Genomic DNA, 24,686 nt, shown 5'->3' on the forward strand with positions numbered 1-24,686 from the left:
TGCTAGTCTCATAAGAACCAAGTTTTGTTTACAGCAAAGAAAAACCAGTCTCCACTTAGTCGTCAACCACTAGAACGTCACTTTCTATTGAACGCACGTATACTGCCCTCCAAAAGTTTGGAAACGCCCTAGAAAAGGGGTTTTGGACAATATTGGCATGAATCCTTTTTCATTTGTGATAATTTTGCATTGATTAGGGACAACACAAACTACGAAAACATATTTTATTACATAAACAGTTTATACATAGAAAAACTTAAATTTTCGATTCATCAAAATATCCACCATTAGCAGCTATTACAGCTCTGCATAATCTGGGCCTAAATTCATTGTATTCTAAACTTAATTGGCTATCAGTTGTTGAAGCTATTAAGGTGTACTGACCCAAAAATCTTTAAAAAACCTGGGCCAAGTTTAAACCAGTAACCAGGCATCACAGCTGGCAAAGGGGCATATCTGACTTTGACATTGTATATATTGCCATTATTATGTAATCAAAATGAAAATGATTATTGCTGGTCTTCAATCATAATGTCAAGTTACTTTAATGTATTTGCACCAAAAATGATAAGGATTTATGCTGATATCATCCAAAACCACACTTTGCCAGGGGTGTTTCCAAACTTTTGGAGGGCAGTGTAGACAGTTAGCGTAAGCTAGAGATCACACTTATGATGTTTTAAATAAGGATATTTTTCTTAGACAAATACATCGATTCACTTCAGAAGGCCTTTATTAACCTCTGGAGCTGTGTGGAGTACTTTTTATGGTGGATTTTTGTCCCCCAATATTTGATTTCAAATTTGAAGCATAAATCTAACAAATTAGTTTGATTAAAACATGAATAATTTGCCAAAAATAATTTAATTGAAATGTTGAGATGTTCTCTGAAAACAAGCAATTTAGCTTTTCAAGTAGATAGATCTAGTTTTAAGTTTTTTTTTACTGGAAAACAAGACAAAAATACTGAGTAAGACATAGTTTTTTGCAGTGTGGGCAACTGTCACACTACTGAAAAATGTAGTGCTGCTACTTTTAGCTTGTTACTGGCTGGCACCGCTGTTGAGATACCTGTTTTAACAATGCATTTCTCTCATGATGGATTTAGTCTTCTCTTTACCTTACGAGTTAGTCTTCGCAAGTCAAAACAGTAGGTTTCCTCCAGGATTATGTGAGATCTCTGTGCATCATACATCTCATGTAAGGCAATAGAGAACAGCGTTGTGTCCACATCGGGTAATAGTCGCTTTGGTCTGTATGTGAATTCCCGGATGACTCAGAGAGATAAAAATAACAGATGGACAAAATAAATAGGGTAGATCTTTCAAGACACATCCATTGCCTCGTCGATGGAGTGCTTCAATGTGTCTACGGACTTGTGGAATGAATCTAAGCAGGGAAATAGATGGATATCAAACCAACGTGGTCCCCACTGACTTGTTTGGCACTATGAAAATATTGGCAATTTTCACTGAGTCTTTATCTGTGATTTATCTGTGAATATAGCTCTCTAGAGGCTCTGAATAAAACATGGCCTTGCTCAGCATCCACAAAGCGTTCCATTAATCGGCATTCGGATTGTTTTAGACTGACTACTTATCTTGCGCCGTGGATTAACCACACGGCGCTCGCCGGCCATGCACGGATGGCCTTGAATTTTATGGGAAGATGTGAGCTAAAATTGAAAACTCCTCTGATCTTCTTCTCCTGTCCTTGCCCCTCTGCATTATTTTCTATTTCTCTCTCTATCTTTCTTCTTCCTTCTGTGGAAATAAGATGCTATCGCATCTTGCGGCTTTGCTTTTAAACACCGTAATCCATTATAAATGTTATCAATCCTGTTTTTTTCCTCTTGGAAAAGAAAATGTCATGACAGACACTGGTAATGCTTCTCCAAGCGTGCACACCTGTGTTATCGTTGCATATTTTCACAGTATTTTCCAACCGTGTTTGTCTTACCTCCACAGGCCCATCCGAAAACATCACTTCATCAACACCAGAAAAGTGTCACCTAGTATGAAGCAGTTTTGTTAATGAGATCATGAGAGAATATTTGTGACAGGCTTGGTTGCATACACTCTTGAATATAATAGTTCTTTATTGGTGACACTAGGTCCATGTAGGAACTTTAACTGTGCACCAAAGGTTCTTTATATTGGAAAAAGGTTCTTTAAAGATGAAAAAACAGGAACACAAATGTGACCCTGGACCACATAAGGTCATAAGGGTCAGGTTTTTTTTATTAATCTGACAGCTGAATAAATAAGCTTTGGCCAAGATACAACTATTTTGAAAATCTGGAATCTGAGGGTGGGAAAAAAATCTAAATATTGAGAAAATAAAGTTGTCCAAATTAAGTTCTTAGCAATGCATATTTACTAATTAAATATTTATATATTTACGGTAGGAAATTTACAAAATATCTTCATGGAACATGATCTTTACTTAATATTCTAATGATTTTTAGCATAAAAGAAAAATCAGTAATTTTGACCCATACAATGTATTTTTGGCTATTGCTACAGATATACCTTGCTATTTATGACTGGGTCACAAATGGATCTTCTGTTGTATCACTATGAAAACACCTTTTTGGAACCTTTATTTTTAAGAGTGTACAGTGACCCCAAAAAGTAATTGGACACTTTAACCCCACTTATAAATATTTGAATGCCTATGCATTAAATAACAAAAACAAACCAAGTCATATTTATGCATATTATTTTATTATAAAAATATATTGTTTTATTCATAAAATGTAAAACATTAAAAAAAAGAAATATAACAGTTTTGTAAACTTTTTAAATGTATTATCTTATAAAATAATTTTGTTAAAAATATGTAATATGTAATAATATAAAATATGTAATGTTATTACACTACTAGATCAGTGGTCAATACGCTTTTTTTAATTAATACTTTTATTTAGTAAGGATGCATTCAATGAAATTAATCAAAAGTGACTAAAAACAATTGTAAATTTTCTGTTTTAAATAAATACTGTTTTTTTAGGTCAAAGAATACTGAAACTATGCATCGCAGTTTCCACAAAAATATTAGACAGCATAGCTGTTTTCTACATTGATGATAATAAATGTTTCTTGTGCATCAAATCGGCATATATGAATGATTAGGGGTTGTCTGATTATCAACACCGATATTAAGCATTTTTATAGTTAACGGTCATTCAAAGACAGTTTCAGTCAGAGCCCTTGTTATAATTAATTTTGACATTAATTTTCATTTTTACAACAGACATACAGTATATTAAATAAATGCAGCCTTGGTGAGCATGAGAAACTTCTTAGGAAGAAAGTTTTGAACAGTATATTATTTAATGCAATGAAATTCTGACATTTTTCAAGTGTTCAAATACATTTTTTCATTTCTGTTCTTCAGTTAAGAAATGCAAAATCAAAAACTTTCCCCATGGAACCTGCTCAGATTCCCACTGGCTGTGAATCACTGAGTTAAGAAACATTAGTTATTTTACTTTGTGAAACTTTGTGATTTAACTTGCGCAACTGACCGAACAAAACCCTGTCCGCATAAAAATTAATTCATCATCTCGTTTGATGTGGCGCAAAATCATATTCATGACTGTGTAAAGGTTGCATCTGGCCAAGGATTCTTCTCGTTATTAAGACAGATGCAAAGCTTTACCGATCTCAGAGATGATGCATTTTTAAAAATGTTAAATAGCAATGCTCCATTGAATGCTTCAGATTCCTAATGGGAGCTATTTTTCAGAGAGTATTATTTTTCTAGTCTCTGTAACCTTCGGGATGCTCCACATATTTTTCTATCCCTTGGCATCCATTCATTTAGCCAAACCTGACACAGTAATAAACTGTAATGTGTGTTTTGTGAAGCGTTTCAGAGGAATAGGCAGACGCGAGCTGTAGACAAGAAAACCGGGTCAGTACACAGATAGGATGCTGATGTCCCTGATAAGATTTCCGCTGATGGCAACACGAAGCTGCTGTGATGCTATCAGTGAAAACACTCCAGCTAATTTCACAGTGCTAACTGAAAGTCCATTAATACCTCATAACTTCACAGATGAATGTGGGGGAACGGACTTGCACTTCTTATCTTATTAATACAGCATACGCCGCAATGGGGAACTAGAGAATAGTTCAGGCAAAAATTAATATTCTCTGTTCATTTACTCACCGTTATGGCATTGCAGACCTGTTTGACTACTGAGGAAAGATTAAAGAAGAAATTTTGAATAATGTGCTAGTTACTTACTTACTTAAGTTACTTAATAAATGCATAATGAAGCTTTGAGGCTTCAAAAAGTGCACTATATTTCAAATAGTCTGAAACCATACAATAGCTTTGTTTGACTGAAATCATTTTAAAATCAAGCCATTTTACACAGAAAATGCTGCTATTGAACCTAGTAAGTCAGATCCTTTCAGTGAGTAAAAAACGTATTCATGAATCAGACGATTTAACTCATTAAATCAATGAACTGGTTCTCAAATTATAATCTCACTTAAAAGGTAAATGGTGAATAATGTCTTAGTTCACCCAAAAATGAAAATCATGTCATTATTTATTCACCCTCCACTTGTTCCAAACCTGTGTGTGTTTCTTTCTTTTGTTGAACACATCATATTTTGAAGAATGGTGGTAACCAAATGGTAGCCATAGAGTATTTTTCCATGCTATAGAAGTCAGTGGCTACCGTTAACTGTTTGGTTACCAGCATGCCTCAAAATATCTTATTTGTGAAACTTGAGGTTAACTCCACTTCCAGAACAACAATTTACAAATAATTAACTCACCCCCTTGTCATCCAAGATGTTCATGTCTTTCTGTCTTCAGTCTTAAAGAAATTTATGGTTTTTGAGGAAAACATTTCAGGATTTTTCTTCATATAATGAACTTGATTGGTGCCCCGATTTTGAACTTCCAAAATTAGTTTAAATGCAGCTTCAAAGGGCTCTAAACGATTCCAGCCGAGGAAGAAGGGTCTTATCTAGCGAAACGATTGGACATTTTTTTCGAAAAATAAAAATTTGTATACTTTTTAAGCACAAAGCTTGTGTAGCACAGGCTCTGGGATGCGTGTTCATGATGCTACGAATTAGTGATGGGTCATTCTTGAACGATTGGTTCATTTTGAACGAAACTTTAATGTGACTCAGGAAGAACGAGTCGTCTCGGGGAGTGATTCGTTCAGATGCACATGCGCAACATCCTATTAGGTTCTGTACTGAAATTAGTTCGCCTGTTTCGAGTCTTCGGGTTTTTTGAGTCATTTGATCATCTTAGGGAAGTAGGGATCATCCTAGGGAAGTAACATGTAACATTTTATATTTTGCTAAAATGAACGAAATGAAAAAAGATTTGTTCATTTTGCTGAATGAGACTCAAAGGTCCGAGTCGGTAAAATGATCCGAACTTCCCATCACTACTACGAATCCCGTCTAAGTTCATCGTCTGTGTACTCTGGATAAAAAAGGTAGAGTATGGCAAAAAACTCCATCCTATTCTCTCCTACAACTTCAGAATCGTCCGTTATCGTTGTACCTTTTTGTTTGTAAACAGTGTTTGACTTACGTGCACTTTCTTAGTCTTTGTAAACACTGGGTCTGTAGTTTCGCCTATGTTCGGCGTCACCAATCAAGTCCATTATATGAAGAAAAATCCTGAAATGTTTTCCTCAAAAACCATAATTTCTTTACGACTGAAGACAGAAAGACATGAACATCTTGGATGACAAGGGGGTGAGTAAATTATTTGTGAATTGTTGTTCTGGAAGTGGACTTCTCTTCTAATGATTACAGAATTTTAATTTATGGTTGAACTGTCCCTTTAAATTTAGGAAAGGTTTCTAATCCTTATCCCTCAAATTTTTTCCTCTTTTTGTTCCAAAGAAGTGCAGGTTTGGAATGACATGAGTGTTTGTAAATGAAGACCAAATATTCACTTTTCAGTGAACTGTCTCTTTAAAGCTGCGGCTCTGTAAAATGCAAGAGAAAAGTCGAGCTGCTATTCTGATCTCCAATATGAAGACTCTTGGAAATGCATTATTGAAGACGTTCTGATTTATTTAATTTTCCCTATGTATAGATGAGTGAGATGGCTGCTTGTGTGCGCCACAGTATCCCAACACACAAATTAAGTTTTTACCTTAGTGACACGTGAAATGTTATTTGTTGTGACAGTCCCCCCATGAATAAAGAATGGGAATCGCGCTGGATCCGACGACAGTCTTGTTCAACTTCATTTTTGTCAGTGCCAGTTCAAACATGCTCTGTTGGCACATATTAAATTAGAATGAAATAATTTTAAATTCATGGTGCTGGTTTAGTATGTGTGCTCTTGACGTTGAGCTCTTGTGCTCAAGCTGGAAACACCGTTTCAAGTCCAAACCAAAGTCCTTATGAATCAGAATCAGAGAGAGCTTTATTGTCAAGGGTATTTACACACACAAGGCAATATAAGCCAGTTATATGATTACTGAATTTGCTTTTTTAGAGCTATACAATATATACTGTAGAAGCTGTGTCTATTAAACTAAAAATATATTGTTTACAGTCTCACAGAGGTGGTATTAATGTATTTACATGGATTCACAATCTTTTTGCATGTTAGTTATGCCAGTAGAATCATTATTCAAAGGATTTGTTCAAGTGACTGGTGTTTATGAGTGAGTCATTGAATCATTCACTCAAGCAATTAATTCAAAACACTGATTCATTATGGACCAAAACAAGTGAGCATTGCTATGAGTGAGTGAGTAAGTGAATGAATCATTCACACAGCTAGTTTGTTCAGAATCACTGATTCATTTAAAACAAATTGAGTGGCTTTATTTATGAGTGAGTCATTTGAGTTAAGTGACTCAAATCATTCATTCAAAAACATCAGTTTATTTAGGAAAAACTAAGTGACTGTGTTTAAGTTTAGTCACTGAACTATTTACCTAAACAATTCATTTAAAAACACTGATTCATTCTCAAACAAAACAAGAGAGTATCTTAATGAGTGAGTGAATCAATCATTCACACAGCCAATTTGTTCAGAATGAGTGATTAATTTAGGACAAAACAAGTGGCTTTATTTCTGAGTGAGTCATTGACTAACTGACTCAAACTATTCATTCAAAAACATTGATTCACTTAGGAAAGGCTAAGTCACTGTATTGAGTTAGTCGCTTAATTAACTCAAACATTTCATTCAGAAAACTGATTTATTCTGGAACAAAACAAGGGAGTATCTGAGTGAGTGAAAGAATCATTCACACAGCCAATTTGTTCAGAATCAGTGATGCAATTAATCGTGATTAATCGTTTGAAATCACTAATTTAAATAAAGTTAGTTATTAGTAAATAAATAAATAAATCTTAACAAATTATTTAAGGGACAGAACTGGCATTCTAAGCAACACTTACCAAAATACACAAAGGATCTGTGCTTTTGTGAATTCTATAATGAGAAATCATCGAAATTAAATGCACAATAATGTATCGCATTAGCAGCAGTCATAGATAATTACCCTTGTTTGGTGTCGCAGATCTCATTATCTGCATCTTTAATTGGATTGGTCAGAAATGTGTGAATGGCCAATGATATCAAAGCAGGTCTCCCTGTTCTGTAGCTTCTATGTACTCAGCAAGTTGCCAGAAACACTGTGCTTGTTCCAGTCTCTTGAGGCAGGTCTCCATATGCTCTTTTTAATTGCGCTGAAACAACTGCATTGATGTGAAGAGTACTTACAGATGTGTATTCAATAGCATACGAACAGCTGTTCCGCTCTAGGTTTTACACCTTGTCCATTTTACCTCAGCTGTTTTCAAAGCATTGCGCTCCGTTACCTTATTGAGTCTCTTAGTTAATGCTCTGATCTTGCGTCTGACAGCAGAAGGGTCGTTGCATATTCCTCCAGAATCTCTCTGGAGGTTCCTGCAGATGACAAGAGAGACTTTTTCCCCCTGTTTGAATATGTAAACAAGAGCTGCATCAGGCGTAATTAAATCCCTTATTCTTGATTTGCATATAATTGAGCTCAAGGCCCACAAATGGATTTCACAGACACTTGCAGACAGGCTTTGGAAAATTAGCAAAATCGATAGCAGTGCGGTCGACAGCGCCCACCTGTAAACAGCAGCTTTGATGCGGCTCGCTGGGAAGGGACGGGCACGTTAGGTGCGATGATTCATCCTGCGGAGAACTGAAGATGCACCGGATGCTGTGTCACTCCGCTGGCAGGTGTTCAAAGCCCCCTACGCCACGACCTCGGGGCGCAATCACATGTGCGAATTTGTGTGTTTGTGAGAGTGCAAACCCCTGCCCTAAACTCAAATCTCTTTGCTTCGTTTTTCGAATGTCTCGCTTTTGTCTGACAGGGCGCAGGGAACAGCCATGCGAGACGCGTCTCATAGAACGGTTGCGGGGAGCAGCAGAGCCCTCGCTGAAACGCAGATGGAGCAGCTTGATTAAAAATTAATAGCAGAGGACAGTTGCATGGGGAGAAAATGAGCGCAGCTTTTGGCCTGTCAGAAAGAAATCTGTCCTCCGCTGGCACGGCTCAGCACGAGGGCCGCCTTTTTCACTATTGCCTCACATCTTCAAGTGCCTCGCTTTAGTCCTAATTGAAACACGAATTGCGCTTCCTTTAAAGAGGCCTCAGAAGAATTGAAATGTGGAATTAAGAAGCCCAGAGTCCAGCAGTGAATCAACAAGTAATTTTACTGTTTAGATGCATAAAAGGTTATGCGCTGTACAGAACTCAATTGAGAATGCCTTTTAAATTTAAATTCTGTTCAAACAGGTGCAGATTTGGAATTTAAATGTAAGGAAGTTGAATTTAAATGAGATGCTTGGAATGTTGAGGTATTTGGAATGTTACTTTATAGTTTTAAACATTTTGAAGTTTCAGAGTTGGTTGGATGGATGGATGATACATAGAGGTTTGGACAGTCTATTATCTTCTTTTGTGTTTTGCTGAAGAAAGTAAGTTATACAGGTTTAAAATGACATGAGGGTAGTAAATGATGACTGGATTTTGATTTTTTGAAGAACAAACCCTTTAATGCAGACCGTTTCATTTAGTCATTCAAGCCCGACACGAAGCTTTTCAAAGTTAAACGGCACTTTAAAGTAGCTTTCACAGAACAATTGATTAATTACTACCTTCTACACCTAAGTACTTCGTACTAATTCAGGGCAACATGTTCGCTGTTTGATATATCTCTAAGAAATTATTGTTACTTGGGTTGAGTGAGTCTCTTGAGATTTAATTAAAGACCAGAATGTAATTATGTAAATTCAGAGGAAACCCACAGTTTAAACATAACTACGGTACTTACATTTCAAAGATTTCTGTTTGATGTCAGAGCATGTTAAATTTTATGCCTGAAGATATGTAAATTTTCATTCTAATAGCTGAAAGACATTCTCACAAGTTTTACTTCTTTCAGTGAAAAATATGAACCTGCGTTTTATAGACAATACGAACAATACTTTTCACACAATACTTTTCAGACACTTAATTATTTGAATGCTTCTAATTTTTTAGTCATTCTGACCTCTTTTTGTATTTTGTGTGGAAAGAATTTTAATTTTTGCTTTTCTTGTGTGTAAAGGCCTTAGGTTGTTTTTGTGGGTCCACACATACAGTATAACTACTCGTTTTTTTTTCACATGAAAAAACATTGTTTTTCCCCCGGGGACTTTTTGTAAATGCAAGAGAACTGTTGTTCTGTTCACATATCAGCAATTTAAAGAAAAGCTATTTCATCAAAATATAGTAGATATTTGGTGCTTAGACAACATTGTTGGCCTATCAAGGCCTTGGAAATGAAATGATGAAAGGTCGAGGGGCTTGTGTTTGATTTTGTTGTGTGGACTCAGACGAATGTCAGCTCCGCTGTGGAGCTCGCTCCTCCCCGCAGGGCTTTCAGACGGCAGTTTCGGGGGTGATCAATGCTTCCCAAAAACAGATCAAACCAGCTTTGTGTCAACAACACTGGCAGCTATATGAAGTCACCCTGGGATGTTATTGCCTCTATATCCAACTCATACATATGATTTGCAGCAGTCGTTCTCAGTGGGTTTCTTTAGGAAGCAGATTTTATATTGGACATCTAGTGGCAACTTAACCCAGTGCCAAAATGTATTGTGTGTATGTGTGTGTATATACATTGCCTTGCAAAAGTATTCATACCCCTTCATTTTTTCACGTTTTGTTGTTGCAGTCTTATGTTAAACTGCTTTAAATGATTTTTTCCTACATCAATTTACACTCCATACACCATAATGACAAATCAAAAAACAGATTTGTAATAACCTTCAAAAATTAGTAAAAACATAAAACACTGAAATATAAGTACATTGCATAAGTATTCATACCCTTAAGTCTGTACTGGTTGAAGCACCTTTACAGCTTTCAGTCTTTTTGGGTATGATGTGACAAGCTTTGCACATCTGCATTTGGCAATTATCTGCCATTCTTCTCCTCACCTCTTCACCTCTCAAGCTCTGTCAGCTTGAATGGGGTCTGGCAGACATTTTCAGGTTTCTCTAGAAATATATGATTGCGTTCAAGCCAAGGACACCACTCAAGGACATTTACAAAGTTGTATACAAGCCACTCTTGCTGTAGGTCTGAGGTTCTGAATGCTCTGGACTGTGTTTTCATTAAGGCTATCTCAATATTTTGGTATGTTGAGCTTTCCTTCTACTCTGACTAGTCCTTCAGTCCCTGCCGCTGAAAAACAGCCCCACAGCATGAGGCTGCTACCAGCACACTTTACTTTGGGATGTTACTCTGCAGGTGATGAGCAGTGCTTGGTTTCCTTCAAACATGATGCTTGGAATTGAGGATAATCAGACCAGAGAATCTTGTTTCTTACAGTCTGAGGGTCCTTTAGGTGCCAAGTGGGCTTTTATGTGGAGTGGTGGAGTGCATATATGATCATGGAGCTCAACTAGAGTGACCATCAGCTTCTTGGTCACCAGTATAACCAAGCTTCTTCTCCATCAATTGCACAGTTTAGCCAGGAGGCCAGCTGTCCCTGTTGAAAAATCCAGCATATGCTGGTTACCCTTACCAAAAAGACGTATACTTCAAGTTTATTTTATTAAGTATACTAAAGTAGAGTTCAAGCATATTTTTAAGTATACTTTATGTACTAAGTATACAAATATCTCTGTAATAGTAGTATACTTGTAAGTGTACTATTTCAATACTCATTGGGACTAAATTGGCCCTCTTTATAAAAGTATATAAAAGTGTATAAGTATAAGTATAAAAGTAGTACATTTTGAGTACATAACTAGTTTACATCTATGTTTTTAGTTTGTACTGCAACTATACTAAAAGTGAACTTATGTGTATACTGATACTAATTAAATACTTTAAGTAGCATTTTAGTACACTTTGTAGTGTAGTCTCAGTACACTACTAGTTTAGTAGTTTTATATTGGTAGTTAGCTAATTAAATATTTGTAGCATTTTAGTACACTTTGAAGTATAATCTCAGTAAACTAGCTTAGTAGTTTTATACTGGTAGTTTACTAATTAAGTACTTGTAGCATTTTTAGTACACTTTGAAGTATAGTCTCAGTAAACTACTAGTTTAGTAGTTTTATACTGCATTACTCTTAAGTTTTCTTGAAGTGAACTTTACATACTTTAGGTATACTACTATGTCCCTATTCAGGTATTAGTTTGTATGTTGTATGTTGTATGTATATTTTGTTATATGAATATCTGAACATACAAAACATCAAAAGAAAGAACGGTATCTGCTTATTAACAAAAAAAAAAATTCTGTTTATAAACACTTGAATGTGGGTAAGTTTCATAAATAAGAAAAAAAAAGAAATAAACATTTTGAACAAAAAGCTGAAAAAAGACAATGAACAAGACTATGCACAAGTACAGCTCAAATATATTTAGAAGTTTTCTAAGTATAAGTCAAGTATACTTACTGTAAGTGTCATTTAAAGTATATTTCTGAGAAGTACATAAAGCACATTTCTGAGAAGTGAAAGTAGACTGAAAGTATACTTTCCTGTTTTCAGTTTAAAAGAAGTGTACTAGTAGCACACTTGGATAAAATTCTTTTTCGGAAGGGTAGGTATGTTTTGAAGCATGGCAGCTGGTTTAAGCTGGTTCTTAGCTGGTCATGAGCTGCTCCTAAACTGATCATGTGCTGGTCCTAAGCTGGTCCTGAGCAGGAGCTACTTGCTTAGGACCAGCACAAGACCAGCTAAGAACCAGCTTAAACCAGCTCAAACAGCAACCATGCTTTAAAAACATACCTAACCAGCATATGCTGGAGGCCTAGGAAGATTTCTAGTTGTTCTAAGCATTTTCCATAATGGATAATGGAGGCTACATGCTTCTGTGAACCTTCAATTCAGCAGAATTTTTTTTTTCTGAACTCTTCCCCAGATCTGTGCCTTGACGCAAGCCTGTTTCTGAGCTCTACAGGCAGTTATTTTGACCTCAGGCCTTGGTTTTTGCTCTGATATGTATTTTCAGCTGTTAGACCTTTTCTGTGAGGTGTGTGCTTCATCATACTCATTCAAATGAATTTGCCACAGTTTTTTAACTCCACTTAATATGATATGATACTCAATATGAATACTCCTGATCTTAATTTCAAATGTCCCAGAAAAGGGTATAAATACTTATGCAGTGGAATAAGCTTTTTTATTTCTAATAAATCTGCAAAGTTGTTACAAACCTGTTTTGTGCTTTGTCATTGTTATAGTGTAAAAAAGTAATTTAAAGCAGTTTAACATAAGGCTGCAACATAACAAATCATGGAAAAAAAAGTGAAGGGGTATAAATACATTCGCAAGACACTATATATACAGTCATGGACAAAAATACCGGCACCCTTGCAATTCTGTCAGAAAATGCAACACTGCTCTCAGAAAATTGTTCCAATGGCAAATGTTTTGGTATTCATGTGCTTATTGTTTTTGTTTGCAAAAACTTTTCTCAAAAATGTACTGGGCAAAATTATTGGCACCTTGTCAAAACTGTAAGAAATAATTGCTTTTCAAGCATGTGATGCTGCTGTAATTTGTATTTAGACACACCTGTGGCAAGTAACAGGTGTGGGCAATATAGTAATCACACTTGCAACCAGTTAAAATGGAGAAAAGTTGACACAACCTTTGTATTGTCTTGTGTTTCACACTGAGCATGGAGAAAAGAAAGAAGTGTAAAGAGTTGTTTATGGATTTGAGAGAAAAAACATGGACAATCTCAAAGCTACAAATCCATCTCCAGAGATCTTAATGTTCCTGTGTCCACTGTGCGCAATATTATCAAGAGGTTTACAGCCCATGGCACTGTAGCTAACCTCCCTGTACGTGGACGGAAGAGCAAAATTAATGAAAAATTACAACGAAGGATTGTTCGAATGGTGGATAAAGAACCCCGATTAACTTCCAAACAAATTCAAGCTGATCTGCAGACACAGGGTACAACAGTGTCAGCTCGCACTATCCGTCGCCATCTGAATGAAAAGGGACGCTAAGGTAGGAGACCACTGCTGACACAAAGGCATAAAAAAGCAAGACTGGAGTTTGCCAAAACTTCTGTGACAAAACCACAATCCTTCTGGGAGAACATACATGTGGACAGATGAGACAAAAGTAGAGCTTTTTTTGTAAAGGACATCATGGCACTGTGAGGCGTTCAAACAAAAGAACACAGTCCCTACAGTCAAACATGATGGAGGTTCAAAGATGTTTTGGGGTTGCTTTGCTGCTCCTGGCACTGGATGCCTTGACTGTGTGAACGGTATCATGAAATCTGATGATTACCAAAGACTTTTAGGGCGCAACGATGAAGACATCTCAAAACAGCAGAGAGAAGGCATCCTTTAAATCTGAATGACCTGGAGCAGTTTGCAAAAGAAGAGTGGTCTAAAATTCCAGTAGAGATGTGTAGGAAACTCATTCATGGTTACAGAAGCAAATGATTTCAGTTATTTTTTCCAAAGGGGATGCTACCAAATATTAAGTTAAGAGTGCCAATAATTTTGTCCAGTGCATTTGTGTTCACTGCAAAAAATGCTTTTCTTACTTAGATTTTTTGTCTTGTTTCCAGCCAAAATATCTTAAAATTCCTAAATCAAGAAGGATTTTCTAGACAAGCAAAAATGATTGTCTTGTTTTCAGAAAAAAGACATCAAATTTAAGTGAGTTTTTGCTTAGAACAAGCAAAATAATCTGCCAATGGGGTAAGAAAAATAATCTTATTTCAAGATAAAAACAAGATTATTTTGCTTACCCCATTGGCAGATTATTTTGCTTGTTTCAAGCAAAAACATACTTAATTTTGACTTGTTTTTTCTGAAAACAAGACAATAATTTTTGCTTGTCTAGAAAATCCTTCTTGAAATCTAAGTAAGAAAAGCATTTTTTGCAGTGTTGTTCCAATGCAAACAAACAAATAAATAAATAAATAAACATGTGAGTACCAAAACATTTGCAACTGCAACAATTTTCTGAGAGAAGGGTTGCATTTACTGACAGAATTGCAAGGGTGCCGATATTTTTGGCCATGACTGTGTGTACATACACACACGCTATTGTATGAGGAAAAAACAGAATCATTCATACATCTCAGTGGCTGCTATAAAACAGGTCACGCTGCAAGCTGCAAGCTGCAAGCTGCAAAAAAACAAAAAAAAAAAAATAGTGAGCGTATCAAAGTCAGTTCCTGATCATATCATCTCTCGTATCAGGTCATCTGGAGCCATCTGAAGCCCCGATCAGGTGAAGATAATCATACGCACATTAGTTTTTACATGAAGAACAGCACAGCCAGCCTTCTGTCTTTAACACGGCTGGTCTGATATATCGCACCTCTGTGTAAAATTTCTGGGTCCCTGGGTCGAAACAGAAATGACCTTCGAGTGCAAATGGCCTATCCATTTAGTCAGCGCCGAGACCATTAGAAGGGTGTTGGTGCTTAATAGAGCCTGATGTTGCGCTCGGCTGCCGTTGGAACGGCACCACACCAGTCCCCCTCCATTCACAGCCATCATAACCATCTTTGTCATTATGCCAATATCATTTGAACAAATGTTAGTCTATTCTGCAGGACTGGAGGGAGGCAGATGGACTGCTGCTTCTCACATAGGCTATTGAATAACTTTAGTTTCTCAATGTGTGAGGCACATTTGGCATGCAAAGGGGTGTTTCTTAAAGGTGTAGGAGCCAACCATTGCCACAGGTGTATAAAATCAAGCCAAATCTAGCCATGCAGTCTGCATTTACAGGCATTAGTGAAAAAAGGGTCGTTCTGAAGACTTCAGTGAATTCATGGTACTTGTGATAGGATGCCATCTTTGCAGTAAGTCAGTTTGTGAAATTTAATCCCTGCTCCACAGTCAGCTGTAAGTGATATTACTTGAAAGTGGAAGTGTTTAGGAATAGCAGCAACTTAGTCACGAAGCGGGAGATGCGTAAGTCACAGAGCTGGGTCGCCAAGTGCTGAGGTGCTTGTTACATAAAATTCTGTTTTGGAAATTGTTTTCGGGTGACGAATCACACTTCTCTGTTTGGCTTCTCTGTTCTCTGTAAAGACATGGTTGGATGAGTTTGGTGTGAATGAACTTGACTGGCCCGCTCAACCCCATCAAACACCTTTGGGATGAACTAGAACGGAGATTGCGAGTCAGACCTCACAAATGCTCTACTGAATAAATGGGCCAAAATTCCCACAGAAACACTCCAAAATCTTGTGGAAAGCCTTTCCAGAATATGTTATAGTTGCAAAGGGGAGACCAGCTTTATGTTAATGTCTATGTATTTAGAATGCAAAGTGCCTGCTGGTGTAGTGGTCAAGTGTTCCAATACTTTTGTCCATATGGTGTATATATTTGTATAAGTCTAAGATGAAGTACTAAAATTATTAAAACTGAAATAAAAGCCAAATAATTTTAAAAAATCGCACATAAAAATATGTATGAAAACAAACACACACACAAAAAAAACAAACAATTAAAACAAAAACTGTAAATATAAAAAAAAAAGCTTAACTTAAACTTAACTTAAAATATTAATAAGTATTATAGTAGTACATAAAAATACTAAAACAATTCTGGAAGTAACTAATATTTGCATACGTGTTGTTAATAATACATGAACAGTTCATAGTTGTTTTTTTAAATATTTGTTTTATTTTATTTTATTTTATTTATTTATTTATTTTTACACATTGAACTGTGTGTGCTTTAGAGTTCTAGCAGAAAATGACCACTATCCTTTTTTCTACTGATTTACTGATTTATTGCATTGAAAAATATATTGGTAACATATGATTGATATGTTGAATTTTTATTTTTTTTATTCATTTTTTTTTTTTTTTGACACTTTTTAAGTGTTGGGAAGAAATGAGGGGTGTGCAATTTTTTTCCCACTGAACATTATTGAATTTCAGTTTGTAATTTTGTTGATTTAAAAGATTTGAAAATCTAAATTTCATTCAATTATATATTTAAATTAAGTTAAATTAAATGAAATTAAATTAAGTTTAAATAAAAAAAAAAAAAACTTAAAAACACATAGCTACACCCTGGCAAACACTCAGAATGGTCACGGCAAGTTCTGCAAGAAATTTTAAATAAAACAGATATTAATAATAGTGTTTTTATTTTATTTTATTATGTTATTTCATTTTATTTTTATTTTATATCTATTGTAAGGAAAATTCCTTGTGTAAAACCTTTTGGTTGCCAGGGTGTAGCTATGTTTATTTTATTTTATTTTATTTTATTTTATTTTATTTTATTTTATTTTATTTTATTTTATTTATTCCTGATCTTGTTGTGCATTATTTTTTCATTGCAAGTTATATATCTGTTTTTTGTTTGTTTGTTTGTTTGTGTTTTCAACCCCTCCCATCAACCCACCTGACATTAATACGTAATGGCAATTTTTCATCATCTAATCAGTTCCTGATTGATAAAATCAAGTCCTACCCTACATTTTTCTCTCTGAATATCTTGTTTCATTCTGAAATTCGTCAGTTTATGCAAATGAAATGGGTTGTGAATGGCTTCACGTGGACTTTAAACAATATCTCAGTGTCAGTGCTAATGTTAATAATTGTTAAAAACCCGTAGCACTTTTTTTTGGTTTATATCTAATGGCTGTTGAACATCTGTTAGGCACAGTATGATGCTTTTTAGGCAACACATTCTGTTTAGCAAATATGGCCGCATGCAGCTAAAGTTTATTCACCTAACGCCCTACCCAAACATGCGCTGCGGTTCACAACAGCTGAAGACCAGCAGCAAGCTACGATTAGACCTAGCAAAACTCTGCTGTATTGATTTTCTGTCCTGGGGGTGCAACGCACATGCCAGTGAACGGGCTACAAAGGGAATTCATTTGTAGGCAAGCACATTAGTTTCCTGTCAAGCGCCTCTCCTCCTCCCTGTGAAAACTGGGTGGAATATTAAGAGCAGAACTTACTAGAATCTGGGTCTCCCGTTGAGATATTGATCCCAGGAAGTAGACCAGAGTCCTTCAAGCCGGTCTAAGCTAAGAAAGAGACGTTATGTCTCTAGCAGGCCCGCCCCTCAGAGAGAGAAGATGTGCACCTTGTGCTTTCTCAATCACACTGTTGCATTGGTTCCCAGAAAACTTTGCTATGAATGTTGCTGTGGAATCTTAAAGTTCACTGCTAGTTCTTTTCATTTTGGAAAAAGAAGTATCTGTTAGGTGTTAGGAAGTAGAGTTAAAGTACAAGTTTGGGGAGAAAATTCTGATTGGCTGATGGTTTCACTAATATCAAGACTATATATGAACTGTGAAGACAGCAGACAGGGAATATATATATATGCAAAAATAAGTCAGTTTCACACTTTTAGGAGCCTTCAACACTTCATGAAAAGTCTGTAAAAAAGTGTTATTATGCAGTATTTGTGTTGTAGTGATATTTTAATATATTGTTCATACTGATTTTTTAAAGGTGTTTTACGTGTATTATAATTTACACATTGAATTGTGTATGTTTTACAGTTACAGAAAATCTTGGTAAACTTAACAGGCAGAAAATTACCAGTACTCTTTCTGTTTTTGTACTGATTTCTTCTCAAATTGAGAAACAAATTGGTAAACTTGTGTAGCATAAAATAATGACTGAATGAATGAATGAATGAATGAATACATAAAAAGTATTTGTGTTGTGAAAAAGTAGGAGTGTGCTTATTTTTTCCACTGAACATAACTGAATTTCTGTTTGTAATTTTGTTGAATAAAATAGATTAAATAGAAAATCTTTCATTAAATTATATATTTATAATTATATTATAAACTGAGTGGTTGCCAGAGTGTAGCTATGTGAGTTTTATTTTATTTTATTATTTATTTTTTATTTATCTTTGTATTTTATTTTATTTTATTTTATTATTTTTTTATTTTATTTTATTTTATTTTATTTTATTTTATTTTATTTTATTTTATTTTATTTTATTTTATTTTATTTTTTATTGTGTTTTGTAATTTATTTTACTTTTGTTTTATTTTATTAATATCTGTTTTAAGGAAAATTGAGTGGTGCCAGGGTGTTTTTATGTTTATTTTATTTTATTTTATTTTATTTTATTGTGTTTTGTAATTTATTTTACTTTTGTTTTATTTTATTAATGTCTGTTTTAAGGAAAATTGAGTGGTGCCAGGGTGTTTTTATGTTTATCTTATCTTATTTTATTTTATTTTATTTTATTTCATTTCATCTATTTTAAGGATAATTTCTTGTGGAAAAATTCTGAGTGGTTGCCAGGGTGTAGCTTTTTTTTTTTTTTTTTTTTTTTTTTTTTAATTTTAATTTTAATTTATTTTATTTTTATTTTAGTTTAGCTTAATAATATCTGTTTTAAGGAAAATTGATTGATTGTTTTTATGTGATGATTATTTTATTTTAATTTATTTTATCTGTTTTAAGGAAAATTTCTTGTGCAAAACTTCCCATGGCCACTCTGAGTGGTTGCCAGTGCGTCGCTATGTGTTTTTTATTTTATTTTATTTTATTTTATTTTATTTTATTTTATTTTATTTTGTAAGGAAAATTTCTTGTGCAAAACTTCCCATGGCCATTCTGGGTGGTTGTCAGTGTGTAGCTATGTGTTTTTTATTTTATTTTATTTTATTTTATTTTTTTTATTATTTTATTTTATTTTATTTTATTTTATTTTATTTTATTTTATTTTATTTTATTTTATTTTATTTTATTTTATTTTGTTTTGTTTTGTAAGGAAAATTTCTTGTGCAAAACTTCCCATGGCCATTCTGAGTGGTTGCCAGGGTGTAGCTATGTGTTTTTTATTTTATTTTATTTTATTTTATTTTGTAAGGAAAATTTCTTGTGCAAAACTTCCCATGGCCATTCTGAGTGGTTGCCAGTGTGTAGCTATGTGTTTTTTATTTAATTTAATTTTTTTATTTAATTTTATTTTATTTTATTTTATTTTATTTTGTAAGGAAAATTTCTTATGCAAAACTTCCCATGGCCATTCTGAGTGGTTGCCAGGGTGTAGCTATGTGTTTGCTAAAGGGTTTTGAGTGCTTTCAGCATGTTACATGATATGAGGTTTCATTAATGTCTGTAGCAGAAGCTGATTACCCAAACACTCTTTCCGCCTTCTGTATATTCAAATAAATCTCATCTGCACATTTTTCCATTAACTTCATCTAAATCTCTTTTTCAGGCATGAAACGAATCCATGCACTTACCATTCAAGCCAACTACGAGCTGAGGATTGACCTGGAGGACTTTGAGAACAGTACCTCCTTTGCGAAGTACGGTTCTTTTGGAGTGGGTTTGTTCTCTGTTGACCCTGATGAGGACGGCTACCCACTGAGCATCGCAGACTACTCTGGCACGGCAGGTATGCTACATACATTATTCTGCCTTTTACCAAGAGTTCCTGTGCTTACCTGCAGTGTGGAGCCAAAAACTATTACATTTATTGCCAAGGCAGAGGGCTCACAGGAAGTCATAGGTCATAGTGTTCTGCTTTTAAAGCTCTGTTCTTAAGACATCCTGCACAACAGCAATTCAGTCATGGACACGCACTCATGTCTGGAGCCAAAGATCATGTCAGGTTTAATGGGGAGCCGCAGGTAAAACACTGGTAAAAGCTCTTCGCTTGATATGTAGTCTTGCCTAGACTTTTGACAGATTATTCTGGCCATGAACACCCATTTTAGACCATAAGAGACAATTTAACTGACATTTATTGTGTCCACTTTCATTTTAAAAATGCTTTTTGTTTTTCATTTAGGGGCATAAATCTATGGAAGCCCATTTCTACCACTGAATAAAAAATTTGTTATCTTGCAATTCTTTTTTTCTCAGAATTGTGTATATAAACAATTGTGGGTTATAATGTCAGAATTGTGATAGATAAACTTTCAATTATGAGAAACAGTCACAATTCTGAGAAATAAAGTAGCAATCTGAGAAATAAAGTCAGAATTGTTAGATATAAACTCGCAATTGTGAGTTATAAAGTCAAAATTGCAAGATATAAACTTGCAATTCTGAGAAATAAAGTCAGAATTGTGTGATATAAACTCACAATTCTAAGAAATAAACTCAACTCTGAGAAATGAAGTCAGAATTGAGATATTAAATTGCAGTTCTGAGAAATAAAGTCACAGTTCTAATAAAGTTGCGATTTTGAGAAATAAAGTCAGAATTGTGATACAAACTTGCAATTGCGAGTTGTCAAAATTCTCATATAAACTTGCAATTATGAGAAATAGTCGCATTCTGAGAAATAAAGTTGTAATTCTGATAAATAAAATAGCAATTCTGAGAAATGAAGTTGCAATTCTGAGGAAAAAAAAGTCTCAATTGTGAGTTATAATGTCAGGATTCTGAGATATAAACTTGCAATTCTGAGAAATAAAGTCAGAATTGCATGATATAAACTCGCAATTGCAAATTATAGTCAGAATAGTGAGATATAAACTTGCAATTGCGAGTTATAAAGTTAGAACTGCGAGATATTAACATTACAATGTATACAATTCAGAATTTTTTTCAGAAATTTTCAGAAATATTAGCAGAAACAAACAACAAAAAAATAAAAAAAAAAAATTCCCTGGCAAAAAAATAAAAATAAAATAAAATAAAGGAAAAAATACTGTACACAAACTAAATAAGGTAATTAAAAAATAAAACACTAAGAAAAAAATATTATTTATTATTCTGTGGAACACAAAGAGAGATATTTGACAGGATGATACAGATAAAAACATTAATAAAATAGATGAAAATAATAAAAATAAATGTAAATATTTATATAAAAAATTGTGTGTGTGTGTATACATATATATATAGAGAGAGAGAGAGAGAGAGAGAGAGAAAGAAAGGGAGAAAAATATTTACATTGTATATACATACATTGCATATATACATACATGTGTGTGTATATATATATATATATATATATATATATACATAATATAAATATATATATATAATATATATTAAATTTTTTAATCCAATTAATTAATTACATTAACTACATGATGTTTCGATTAATTAAGCTAAACAATCACATATTAATTGAAAAATATATTTGACTGAAAATACCAAAAAAGATTATTTAAAGCGATTTTTGTGTTAAATGAGAAAGTATCAAGTAGATATTACAAAATGTAGCTTTAGAAAGAAATATTTTATTTGATTCAGCATAAAATTTATTACACATAAACATTTAGGCTGCAACAGCCTAACGTAAACTATGGAACATAAAAGAGGATAATTTAAGAAACATCTCAGTATTTTTTGTTCATATAATGTAAGTCATGGTAACCAAAACAGCTTTGTTTCAGTCTTCAAAATACTTTATTTTATGTTCCACAAAAGAAAGGTTTAAAACGACATGAGGGTCAGTAAATTAATTTAATTTTTTGGGGGGTGAACTATCCCTTTAATGTTGTTGTTGTTATTATTATTATTATTATTATTATTATATTTTTCTTCAGATGCAAAGTTCACTTTTACATGTTTCTGAACATTAATGTGTGTTGACAGTGTATATACACATCTACCCTACAATCATAAAAATCCATGCAGTGGTTTTTAATTAATCTGTAAAAATAATATTCCCTTTTTCAAATCGAGCCATTCTCCGATGCCAATCGGTGTGGCATCACACCCACAGAGGCCGCTCCCGCGATAGTTGATTGACATGAGCGTCTTACCTCAGATCAGCTGCAACAGTCTGACGTCCAAATTATATTATAGACTTTCCATTAAGACCCTAAAAAATTATATCAACTTGTGGAAAATGGGCTTCCGATGACCTTTAATGAAATGATACTCTAAATTAGAAACTAAATATGACAGCAGGTGGCGGTAAATGTCTTAATGAGTCATTCAAGCGATTCATACAAAACACGGATTCATTCAGAAACTAAACACCGTTGTGTTGGTGGAGACGTGCAACAATTCTGCTGTGGGTTCAAAGGTAATATGTTCTCTGCAAAACTGAGCAAAAACACATTATATAATGTTTAAAATATAACGCTATATGAACTTCTTATTTACTGAACTGTTGCATAAAGTCACATTTAAGCTTGTGATAGATCAGGACAAAATCGCCATATTGCTCTTGCTGCCCGTGTGATAACGTGTGATAAGTGATGTATATAAATATGAAACAAAACACATACAGGGGCATTTTTGGCACCAATAGCTTAAATTTTAGGGCATAAATGCATTTATGGTGTTGTTGGCCTGCATCATATTTGTCAGCTGTATGAAATATAAGATGATGGACATGTCTGGGGTGGGGTCAGCACGTTAACAGTGTTAAAATATTTTAATCACGTTATTTTTTCACAACTACTTAAGCTAATTAATCTATTTATGACATTATTTTTAACAGCATCCTCATTTTACAGCATTGTTACACAAGTGCCTAAAACTTTTAACAGTACTGCAGCTTTGCAGGTAGGTTTCTTGAAGCATCTTGGAGATGTTGCCATAGTTCTTCTGGATTTAGTTTTTCTCAGTTTGTTCTGTTTTTTCATGTGATTCCTGACAGACTGAATGATGATGAGATCAGATCACTGGCTGTTGTCAGACTCCTTGTGCAAACAAAAATCTCACTGGATTATTACAGTTAATGGCAAAATGAATGTTTGGAAATGTAAACTGATATTTCCTGACACACTACAGCAAAAGATAGAAATAACTGACTTAAAACCGTTTTTAGCTGGTGAAAATACTAATGTTCTAATCATTTTGGCCACCACTGTGTATATATATACACATATGTGTATTAGCGAAGTTTAGTATTCAAAACAAGCCCACGTTAAGCACAGAGAGGAAATCCAAACTTAGTGGTCTGAACTGCACCCAGCGAAACAAAGATCAGCCTAGAATAGAAACTATCATGAGAATCACAAGACTAATTTAAAGTTTCCTGCCCTGTTGTCAGTGGCGTTCAGATATATTCCTGCAGCACGCAAAGCAACGGGGGCCGCGGGTTATCGCTGCACCGAGGCGAAGTGATGAGCAATTCTCAATGCTTCACCTGCGCTATCACCGGGGCCTCTTTTTTAACATTAATTGGGTCCCGCACTCTATTATTCTCAGGTGTTTTTCCCCGAGCACTGCCCTCCTCGCTGGGGCCGGACGCGGGCGTGACCTTCGCCGCGTGCCGGAAAGGGCAGGGATAATGAAGCCGTAGAATACATCCATGGCATTCCAATAAAGCAGACGCTCGGCTTATTATGGGAGACGTAAACAAACACTCCTATTAACATAAATCAGGAGGAGAATACTGCATCCACACATCTAATTAGCGAGGCTGTCTTAAACATCCCCCGCTGGAGGAGTCATGCCACATTGATTCCCAATCTTATCAATTATGTCTTGTTTGGACTTTTACCCTGCTGTCTGGATTAAAAATGCACGCGTGGTCGTTTAAAGCATTAATGTGTATGTGAATGCTAGGTTGGACTGACCGTAAGCATTAAATCACTTTTTGATTTTTTCGTCTGAGCTGTGCTTGCTCATGTATGAAACTTCGTTTTGAGTATAATGCTGTAAGAGATCAACATAGATTGAATGTCTTTGCACAAGGAAATCAAACAGCCATTTTTTCACGAGTAAGCAGCAGTGTGGAACAAAACAGAGGCTGGAAAACAAAAGGAAAAACACCAAAACACAAACCCAAACCATGGCTCCTAGCAGGCAACATTGTGAGATGTCCTTGACACCTTTAATAATGGTTTGTCAGACAAATAGCAAGTCCCTCCTCAGAGTCCAACCGTCACAGAAATTAGAAAGGAAAAATTCTGTCACAAGGTCAATGGTAAAAGGCACATCGAGGCCATAGAATCAGATGAAAACAACTGAATGTGGCAGGCAGCTTAAAATTCAACAAACAGCAGGATTTTAATATGTTCTCGCTTTATCTGATGCACTTTCTTTCAACACAAAGTATCTCATTATCTGACATTAACAACTGAGTATGAAGAACTTGCTAATATAGCATTTTAATTTTGATTTTAATGTTTTTCAAGTGGTTTGGGACTTTTTTTTTACCTAATCACACAGCCTAAACCTTTAATCTGGTTTAAACTGACCACACTGTCACAGTTTAAGGTGTTCAAGTTGGATTTTGGAATAATATTTAGTTAGTTTGGAAAACTGTTCCAGC

General features: G+C 34.7%; 1 protein-coding gene across 2 annotated transcripts in view; it reads left to right on the forward strand.

Annotated features, from left to right (window-relative positions):
* fibcd1a (fibrinogen C domain containing 1a) overlaps positions 1–24,686 on the forward strand; it is a 155,161-nt gene that overhangs the window by 119,846 nt on the left and 10,629 nt on the right. For both annotated transcript variants that reach the window (XM_051117639.1, XM_051117640.1), the window contains one exon: positions 19,710–19,889. In XM_051117639.1, coding sequence (XP_050973596.1) covers positions 19,710–19,889 — 180 coding nt within the window. The remainder of the gene's footprint in view (positions 1–19,709; positions 19,890–24,686) is intronic.

The sequence above is a fragment of the Labeo rohita genome, chromosome 8, assembly GCF_022985175.1.
Source record: "Labeo rohita strain BAU-BD-2019 chromosome 8, IGBB_LRoh.1.0, whole genome shotgun sequence".
In the NCBI taxonomy this organism is placed as follows: Eukaryota; Metazoa; Chordata; class Actinopteri; order Cypriniformes; family Cyprinidae; genus Labeo; species Labeo rohita.